Source organism: Lotus japonicus, chromosome 3 (genome assembly GCF_012489685.1).
Source record: "Lotus japonicus ecotype B-129 chromosome 3, LjGifu_v1.2".
Taxonomy (NCBI): domain Eukaryota; kingdom Viridiplantae; phylum Streptophyta; class Magnoliopsida; order Fabales; family Fabaceae; genus Lotus; species Lotus japonicus.
Window position 1 is genome coordinate 45095804 of NC_080043.1, and position 10185 is coordinate 45105988.

Below are 10185 nucleotides of genomic sequence, written 5' to 3' on the forward strand. Positions count from 1 at the left end.
AATTGAAAGATAGAAATATAATTCAGAAAAAGAAGTACCATGGGCAAAGCTCTACTTAGTCCAATTATGTTCCTCAAAATCAAGTTCTTATATGAAGTTTAGAATCCTTATCCATGATGTTATAGCCTTTACCTCTACTTGTTAATACCTTAATCAAATAAATCATTCAATTTCATTTGCCAAACCTAATGCCTTAATGCCTCGTCAATTCAATTGGAGAATGAAGTTTATAAGTTCAGGCCAACACAATAAGTTTCTACCCTTATACCTAAGTGATAGCAAACAAATCAATCTAATCTCATGTCCCTTAATTCTCACCAACTACCATTGTGCAAGAAGAAAGCAAACACTTGTGTGCACTCAAGAGAATATTGATTAAGGGAAAAGATACATGGAAAAAAAACTTTATTCATATAAGAAACTCAGAAGTTCAAACCATAATCAGAACTAAGGTTCACTTCACCCAAAGTACAAAGAGAAACTAGCCAAACATGGCTAGAGAATTCATAATGCAAATCAAAAAAACAAAAACCTGAATTAAGAGTGCCAAGAAGTCTCCCACAAGCTCCAAGAAACTAAAACTCTAAGTGTTGTTCAAAAAGTTACAAGAAACCTAAAAGAAATAACAAAATCCTAATTTATAGACTTTTCAGCGACCTGCCACGCATGTGTGTGGCCTCCTCCACGCACATGCGTGGATCATCTGTTCAAAATCAGCCTTCAATTCAGTTTACCACGCATGTGCGTGGCCAAAGTGGCGCACATGTGTGGCCTTCAACGGTTCACCCTTTTCTTTCACAGAACAACCATGCATGTGCGTGGCATAGCTGGCGCACATGCGTGGCTCAGCAGTTTCTTCATCAACTTTGTAACTCCCTCTTCAACAATCATCATTGTTCATTTCTTGGCCTTCAACCATCATCATTAGCCATCAAAAAACTATCAAACCTGAAAAGAATCTCAAGAACCTATTAAAACAAAAATGTAACTCATGGAAACATCTCATTAATCATGATAATTCATCAATCCTTCATTCAATTCAGCAAATGAAACCCCTAAAAGACCATCAACAACCATATTCTCACAAGATTTCAACTCAAATCTGACCATAAGAATTAACCTCAAACTAAAACTAATAAAAAGACCAAATAAATAAATTAAAAATACCTAAACTAATGCAGATGCAATTATGAACTAAAAAGGGACTTAACTTGACTTAAAACTCAATAAAGGACTCAAAGAGGAAAAGAAATAAATAAAAAAGAACTCGACAACATAGAATAAACCTCAGGTTATCAGCGAACACGACCCAGATCGGCCGATTTGAATCTTCGCCGCCGTGACAGGAAGACGGACAGCAAGGGCGGCCACCGCCTTATTGAAAACTGAAAGGTGAAGGAAGCAGGAAGGGAGAAGGGCAAACAACGAAAGGCAAGAAACAAACAAAGGGGTTGCCGCCCCGCAGCGACGACCACCTAGGGGAATTAAGTCAGGAGCGTAGAAGTAGAATGACGGAGAAGTCGTCTATTGACCATTTTTAAAATATGAAATAAAACTAAAACGACGGAGAAGTCGTCTATGACCATTTTTAATTCAAGTAAGCAACTAAATAGTAATAAGTTGAACTTTTAAGTAACTAGAGAGAGGCGACAAAGCCGACCATTTTAAGGCATGGAAATGTAATAACAAATTATATTTATTTGCAAAGTTAAATAAAAATCAATGTCCTAAATATAAAACAAAAACTTAGAATTAAAAGAGAATAAATAGATCAAAAGAGATTAGTTATAAGGTAGACATAGTTAAATAGAGTTGACATAGATAAAAGAGAGTATATGTAACCTTAAAATTAAAGTTGAGTATACATAGTTAAAACTGACTAGATATACTTATAAGAAAAATAGAGTAGGTTTAATTAAAAGGGAATAGATATAATTATCACCTTGCTTATTTATTTATTTTCCCTCTTTCATATTTTCACCTTCTTTCTTCTTTTCTTCTTCCTTATTCTCCTTTTCTTTCTTTTACGTGACTCTCTCTCATTACTTTTTAACCATCTTGATATTTTATTTTTTTGATACGCATGCGCTTTCAAGTGATGAATAAGTTAATGATTAGCTAGAAAAGTTCAGGAGGCTTAGTGTAACATCCCGACTTTCGGGGGTCACAAATAGTAACCTATTAAATAAAATGAAATTATTTTACAAAAGGATTTACAAATAAGGGTATATTTTTTTTTCGTTTTCTTTATTTCGAAAACCTGATATGCATACTCTTGCCCAAACCCATACATCCGGGCTTGTCAAGGAAAGCACCCCTAAGTGACGACAGATGTTCAAGACATATAAAATATACAGTGAAGTAATGTCATAACCAACAACAAAGTTCAGAATGCGATAACACCCTAAGTCCAATATACTTCCTACAATCCCCTCACTGGAGATTAGCGGGAGAGTCATGCAGCGGAACCTACCCAAGACCAAAGTAAGTAATACAACCATCCTTACGAGCTTCAACCAATGACAGTAAGCTTCTCTACCCAAGGCTCTAGCCTTACATCTAACTTTTACTTCTACAAGTGATCGGTTGGTTCACTCACTCCAAGGAAGTCTTCTCGTCAATCAGTCCAATCACCTTCTTGCGGAGATCAACAGCTACTAGCAGCAACACCTATTAGGGTCTGGCAGTTTGTCGACCGCCCAAACACAAACAAAGCAAACAAGGCAGAAAGGGTCAACTTCCTAGAGTAATGTAATATAAGTCATAGCAAGTTTTAGCATAGTCACGTAGCGTGTGAGTAATAATTAGACACAACATAAGTCGATCTCTAGCCTCTGAACGTCAAGTCATCAGTCCATCACTCGCCGCCTGCGCATATGTTTATCTTCATTTCCTTGCAAGGGCATCACTACGTCTCACTAATGTAAACGCACGACCCAAGGGTCAATCATCTAACACGATGAGATCTATACTCTACTCAACAAACAGATAACATGATCTAGGACTAGCCTCTTAATCGATCCAAATAATAGGAATTAAGGTCTAACCGCTTAAGCAAATAATAAATAGTATGACTATGGTCTATCCTCTAAATCAACTAACACATAATAAGATTAAGGTCCATCCTTTTTAATCCAATAGTCAAAGATGTGACTAAGGTCCAACCACTTTAATCAAAGGACAAATAATATGATTAAGGTCCAACCACTTTAATCAAAGGATAGATAATATGATTAAGGTCCAACCACTTTAATCAAATAGCAAAAACTAGGATTAAGGTCCAGCCACTTTAATCCATAAACAAATAATAGGATTAAGGTCCATCTTCATTAATCCATACGCAAATAATAAGATTAAGGTCCATCCTCTTTAATCCAATATCAAATAGTATGATTAAGGTCCTACCACTTAATCAAGCAGTAAATAATATGATCAAGGTACAACCACTTTAATCAAGGAGTAATTAATAGGATTAAGTTCAGCCACTTTAATCCAGGGATAAATAATATGATTAAGGACAAACCTCTTAATCAAGTCATGCACGTATGCAAGAGCTAGCAAACCACGATTCGTCCTCACCCGGATACGTGTCTAGCTATGGTTTATTGTCTCTATCCTTTTTCCCTAAGGTAAACGTCAGTCCATTGACCAATTGCTTCACAACAAGGAGTAGCACCTGCAGTTAATGGTTGTCCTACTCACAACGGCTCCTATGTATGATGTTCGCAACTCGAATCCTTATCTTTCCTCGAACCTCTGATCTTCGGCCCTTCTCATTTTCAAACTCATTTTCATATCTTAAGTCTTCCTCAAAAGGGGTTATCTTTATCATTCAAAGTGTTCTATCTTGCGTTAATTCATTATGGAATTTATTCTCAAATCAAGTCTTATGCATTCGTTTGTTTCGAAATCTAACAAGTCAAAAGATCCTCATTATCCCCAAGTTCTCTTTCGGGAGAAAGCCTCGATCCTCCATGTCGGCAGTAGCTCAAAACTTCGGTCGGATCCTACTTGCTAACTCTTATAACACTCCGCATTCATAATCGATATAATTCTATGATTTTGGCATAGTTCCAAGTCTATGCACATACACAATTCAAAAGGAATAGAACATGTCTATCCACTAAAAAACAATAAGACAGGAACCACAACAAATGACCGAAGCCTCAGCAAATAACAATGGCATGAGCCCAGAAAACGGAGACACAAGTCTCAAGGTTTAACAATGGCTGAAGCCTTAGAAAACATTTTGCATTCAGTCCAATAACAGTCAACATAAACAATAGACAAGTCAAAGTTATTGATGCCTAAAGCATATAGCTAATAACTAGGAGAGTTGCCCTTACCTTGGGTAATTCTCCTCCGTCTTGCAACCGCTCCGCTTGCTCCAAATCAACTCTTCTTGGTTCAACCAATTCAATACCTCAAGCAAAAACAACATTACTTAGACACTAAGAAACAGTTCTATCTAAAAGTGTTCACTAACATTGGAAAAAGCTTCCTAAGCTTCGGAGTTAAACACGTAGGCAACAATGGAAGAGTTAACCCAAATGCATGAGTATGACTCGACTCAAGTTTCACACATAAGCACTTAGCACATTAAGGTTCCAACTCAATTTTGAAAACACAAATCATATCATCATGTCCAAGTAATAGACCTAGTCACATTCCTAGTGCATACTTAAACATTTAGTCTGCTTAAAACACAAGTAAACACTTTGACACCTTTTGGCGACATTTAGCATAAATCACACATTCAAGTTTAGACTCAACCCGACATTTACCAGAAATCATCCGACGTTCACGCATCACCTCTAGGTTTGAAGAAAAGATTTTTCTCCCCCAACCCTAAAACATAGCTCTCGGCCACCCTAGGGGAAATAGGGCAGTCCGAACTTTTATTTCAATCTAATTTAATTTGTAACACCCCGATTTCGGTGGCGTCACTTTAGTAACCAAAAGAAAATACTTGAGCGGAAAAACGTGAATTATTTTTTTTCGACAATATAGCTAAAGACAGAAAGCAATAAACTCCCCAACAAAAGATAAAAGGAACTACTATACAACTATATATACATGCCTCGCTAAACACAACCACGTCACGAGTAACCTCCAGTGACGGGTGACAGAAAAAGAGTAACGCCCGAAGGCAATATGTACAGTCCAAGGTAAAAATACTGTGTCCGCAACACTAAACCTCAAAATCTGAGAACAAGTTGGCCCAGCGGCCTAAGAAAAGACCCCCTAAAAATCCAACCAGCTCTCTGTGATCCCCATAGGAAACCACACAAAAAGCTACCGGTAGGAAACTACCCTGTCCCCAAAACTGAAGCATGACGGTCAGAGCATCGACACTACTCCTACACTAATCCCTACCCGAGGAGCCCACACTAGCACTCGATCCTACATGCTAGCGCGGTCGTCATCCGAATCTGCATCCAGGACGACTAAGTCGACATACTCAACACTGCCCTCTCTGTCCACCCTAATGCGCTCCTGCACTGGCCTCTCGGGCTCGGGGCCCGGAACGAGATCCGCGACGACAGCAGCAGCAGTAGACGGACTAGACTCCGTCGAAGCCCCACCTACTGGCAGCTCCTCAGAGGGGTCCTCATCATCCGAAGGGGATGGTGGCGGTGGAGGTCCTCCCAAGCCGGGTCCACAGTGTACTCCTGGAGGCAGGATTGAAGCTCACTATGTGCCTCCTCATCACCCCTTCCGTCAAGCGTCCGAATCGGTCGACACGGTCCTCCATGACCCGACCGGTGTAGGTCGCACGGTGGCCCTCGGGATCGACCACCCATGCACCTGGGTCGTCTTGATCAAGCATCTCGTACCTGGTCCCCCCCGAGGGGCTGACCATGGTAAACCAATCCCCCATACTCATCTGACAAATGGCGTAGTCCGCCCAAACACACACAGCAGACGCGAGGGTCAACTCCAAAGAATTATATAATTAATAAAACCAGATATAATTATAGGATAATGATTACTTGCCGCTCAGGCTTATAAGTTTTGGGATAGATTCCTAGGGTTGCATGTATCACAATGAATATAAAGAACCATAATAACAAGTAGCATGCCTCAAAAATAGGATAAACAGTTACCAATCACACTCAGCAACTAAGTCAGCATGTATGTTGCATGAAATGCAATGCTGGGTAACAAAATGCATTCCGGAAGAAGGATGGACACCATCGAGTCAGCCCTAACACCGGCCAAAGTGGGACCATTCCGCTCGGGCGTCTCTTACACCACACAAAAGTAGTCAGATCAGCAGTGAACCCGTAGGTCTGCCATTCCGTCTGCTACTGAGGACCACCGTAGTGTCCTAAATATGGAAATCCGGGTCTTATGACCATTTTGGAATCCACCGAGGTCCGGTATCACGCCGTGTATTAACCTCAAAATGAGTGCATGAATGCAAGTGATTAGCCAAACAACGTCTCCGACCTCACCCGACACGTCGCCACGTGTTCTAAATAACTTATTGTCTCTAAAAAGCCTACCCTAAGGCAAACGTCGATTCTGCGACAAAATGAATTAATCAAAGAAGAAGAATGTACTTTGGAACTCATGGTTCCCGGCTAAACTTTAGATAGTCAATCAATAAACTGCTCATCGAGCGAAAAGGTACCGAAGTACTTGGAAACTTATAGTCTCCGGCTAAACTTTAGATAGCCAAACATTAAACTGCTCATCGAGCGAAAAGAGTATCAACATACTCGAAAACTTGTTAGTTCCTCAAAACTTGGACTCGACGACACTTCTCATATCTCCCAAACTAATATTCGGCTCTAAGCTCTTATCTAAGATTATTATTATTGTTCAAAGTATTTAGAAGTTGATTAATGTCTTATGAGTTTTCCGTGATGAAATAGTTTACATTTTAATCTTACAATACTTCCTAAGAGTTTTCAGAGATCCCATAATCTCAAATAATTCCCTGAGAAGGTCTCGATCCATTAAAACATAACAAGGTCCGAACTCCGTTCGTCCTTTAAAACTCTCTCAAAATCTCATAAAAATTCGGCATGACTTGCCCGTAATCCTCACTTTCCAGAAACATAGGCACGAGTGGAATAGCATCAATGAAACAGCTCAACCAATAGGCATAAACAGCATATTCCAACACATCCTAAGTTAACCATGTAGCACATAGCATGTGAATCATTTAGCACACAATATCATGGCATCAAGTACTCAACAAGTTCGGCCGAAGCCTCAGAAATCATTTCAGACATTTAGCAATTAGGTGCATAACACATAAATCAAGTCGAATTTCATCGACACCTAAAGCATTATCTAGTAATTCAGAGAGTAGCCCTCACCGGTGGGTCTTCCAGCTTCCTCCTCAAAATGTTCTTCAAGCTCTTCTCCTTGATTTCTGGGAATCTCCTCAAACGAACCTTAAGCAAAAATCACAGAAATCAACACCAAGAGTCAGAAACTCAGCAATCAAAGAGTCCTAGGGTTACACAGTACACTACTACCTCCGTGGTACGACAATCTAACGCGTTAAGACAAGTTTTCGAAAAATCGGATTCTCCTCCCCCCTTGATATAGCTCTCGGCCACTTCCTCTAATTGGGAGGGTCGATTTTTCTTCGATCATACTTGGTTCCTAGGTTAACATAAGCCGTAACTAAGACGGTTCTAGGCTCGGAAAAATTTTCGGATCGAAAACTGATATAGGGGTAGTTTGGTCATTATTTTTAGCTCAGAATTTCAAAATTGGATTTTTGAAAAACAAATTGGATGGGGACGTCCACAACGACGTTTATGACGACAAATCCTACTAGCACTAAGCCAAGTCGATAGATTAGAGCTTAAAGGTTGCGACTTTGCCGAAAAATGGGTATTTAGGGTAGAAATTGATCCCGGCGGCATTTCGTCGACATTTGACAAAATCTAATCCGCAGAACACGCTCAGGAGCATGCAGGGAAGAAGTTTAGACGCTGAAATCAGCTGATTTGAACAGTTTTTCAAAAACCTCAAAATTTTGAACTCAGAAAGTCGCAGGAGAAGTGGACAGAAACGACGATTCGAAGGAGAGTATAGATTACCTACCTCGAGGTCTTCGATTAGTGACGATCGGTGAAGCAAACGGGCAAGAAACGACGAAGATCCGGATCTCTCTCTCTCTCTTGATGCTCGCGGGTTTGGGGAGGGGAAATGGGTGTTTTTTCTCAAAAAAATCTAATTTTCTAGCTATTTATAGGTTTTGGAAAAAACGGAAAAATGATTTTTTTTCGATTCCGATTTTTCCTGCGCGTTCCTCTGCGCATTCTAAGATAGGTTCTGGCGACAGAATTCCAGAACTCAAAATAGGATTCTTGGAATTAAACCAGAAGATCCAAGATCGGCATAAGTCGGTGTAAGTCGGTTTATCCCGAAAAACTACTTTTTGCAGTGATCGTCGGATGAGAAAACTTCCTTCTGAAGAAAGATTAGAATTGACGAGAGAAATAGGAGAACGCGGGTGGAATCTTCTTTTGCAGCTCCGAATAGAAAAAACCTTCATCGTCTGTCGATCTTAGGTTTCTCGAACTATCAGGGATTCCGTTTCGGCAAACTTCCGAGAATTGGAATTTGACGTTCGTACTTTCCAGGATTTCGCATCGAAATGATTGTTTAAGGACGGAAAAGAGAAGTTCTAACATTTCTCTGAGGATTTTTGGAATTAGTTTCCATCGTGTCCTAAAGCGTAAATTAACTATTCACTAATACCTTTGACCAAGGATTATGCGTATGTTAGTCGTGCTATAACTCTTATCGGTTTTTCGATAAATTCTTGGACTTTTCCTGAACCTTTTTCCTTCACAAATTTATCTTAATCGAATAAACTCTTTTATTTTATTCACTTATCCAAAGCGTTAAAACTTGGGCCTTACATAATTCATAGGCATTTTCAAGTGATACTAAGGTAGGAAAAACGTTCGAAATAATTACGGGACTCAAATTTTGAATTAAGACATTTTAGCCCCAATTAAAAACCTAGAATTTCAAAGTTATTATTTTTCCGAAATTGTTTTACATAACTCAAATTAAAGCATATATGAACAACTAATACAAAGACCCTAAGCATATAGATGACTCTAACACAATTAAAGCCCAAGAATTGAGAAAAATGGGTATTTACAACCTTTTTCAACATAACTATCATCAAACCTATCATCTATGCATATAAGCTATCATTATGAACATAAAAACGTGTATACAAGACTATTGATACAAAGTTTGAAGTTAAACCAACCTCTAACTAAAAAGCTCAAGATTGAGATGAGAAAAAGTTGAAGGAAATGGAGGTGGTGGCTGCCAAAGTTAGAAATCACGTGAGGGAGGGAAGAGGGACCATGGTGTGCGTTTGGGTCTCGCCAAGGGAGAAGAAGAATGATAGTGTGGACAACGGTGATGGTTGGCTGGTTGCTGTGCGCGGTGATTATTTGCACATAGGAAAAGAAATTCATGATGGTTGCTGTATGCGTTTCTTCATCTCCATGGGGCCGCTATACGTAGGTTGCGTTCACCAACAGAGAAAGAAGATTTCAGCTTTGGATGATGAGAAAGAAATAAGAGATGAGCGTGAGAGAGAGAGAGCTCGTGCGTCTGAATCAAGGGGGTTTGACACTTAATGAATATAGAGAAGGTTGAAAAATGAATAAAAGTTGCATTTGGAATTTTTTTTTTGTTACAATTTGGAATAGATATTTGATGTTGTATGTGTGGTTCGTGGTGTATGAGGCAACCTGCCATGATTTCCGTGGGTTTAATCAACAAATTAGTCTCTGTCTTTGTCTCGTCGTCTGATCTAATTCTATCCCCGGAAAATTTTGTGGAAAAGGTCCTCATCAATGCAAAATGTATGGAGCCCTTCCTCGCCTTTGCCGGAGCTCGGAGCTTCGACGAGTGATGATTTGACTTGCTGACTGTATAATTGGTGCTGATGTGACTTTAAAAAAAATTCAAAAATTAAAATAATACTACACATCATATAATTAACAAAATTAAAAACTATTACTAATTCTAACCCTAATCTAATTAATCAAATTAAATTTCCTCCAAACATATCTCAATTCCGCCCCCCCCCCCCCAATTAACCCAAATTAACAATTATCCCTACCAAATTAGGGTTCATCTTCTGCAACCCACATCCCAAAATTCCCTAAATCTATCTTCTTCTCT

General features: G+C 39.3%; 1 protein-coding gene across 3 annotated transcripts; it reads right to left on the reverse strand.

Moving 5' to 3' along the window:
- Positions 1–466: 466 nt before the first annotated feature.
- On the reverse strand, positions 467–9687 carry LOC130743039 (uncharacterized). 3 transcript variants are annotated; one of them, XR_009021329.1, is made up of 4 exons: positions 9257–9687; positions 7332–7409; positions 4347–5887; positions 467–2680 (listed from the first exon to the last, which is right to left on the reverse strand). XR_009021329.1 is itself a non-coding variant. In XM_057595143.1 (4 exons), the coding sequence occupies exons 1-4, from the start codon at positions 9468–9470 to the stop codon at positions 943–945; spliced, it is 375 nt and encodes a 124-aa protein (XP_057451126.1). In that variant the 5' UTR covers positions 9471–9677; the 3' UTR covers positions 467–942. The 3 variants fall into 3 exon arrangements, 2 of the variants coding, with proteins under 2 accessions (XP_057451126.1, XP_057451125.1); XM_057595143.1 differs by having other exon boundaries at positions 467–948; positions 4347–4423; positions 9257–9677; XM_057595142.1 differs by having other exon boundaries at positions 4347–4423; positions 9257–9677.
- Between the last annotated feature and the right edge of the window lie 498 nt (positions 9688–10185).

Coding starts and splice junctions, on each gene's coding strand:
- LOC130743039 (XM_057595142.1), bottom strand. CDS start 9,470: ATGAATTTCTTTTCCTATGTGCAAATAATCACCGCGCACAGCAACCAG. Junction 7,410..9,256: donor CTTGAGCTTTTTAGTTAGAG/GTTGGTTTAACT, acceptor TTTTTGCTTAAG/GTTCGTTTGAGGAGATTCCC. Junction 2,681..4,346: donor ACGGAGGAGAATTACCCAAG/GTAAGGGCAACT, acceptor ACAAACTGCCAG/ACCCTAATAGGTGTTGCTGC.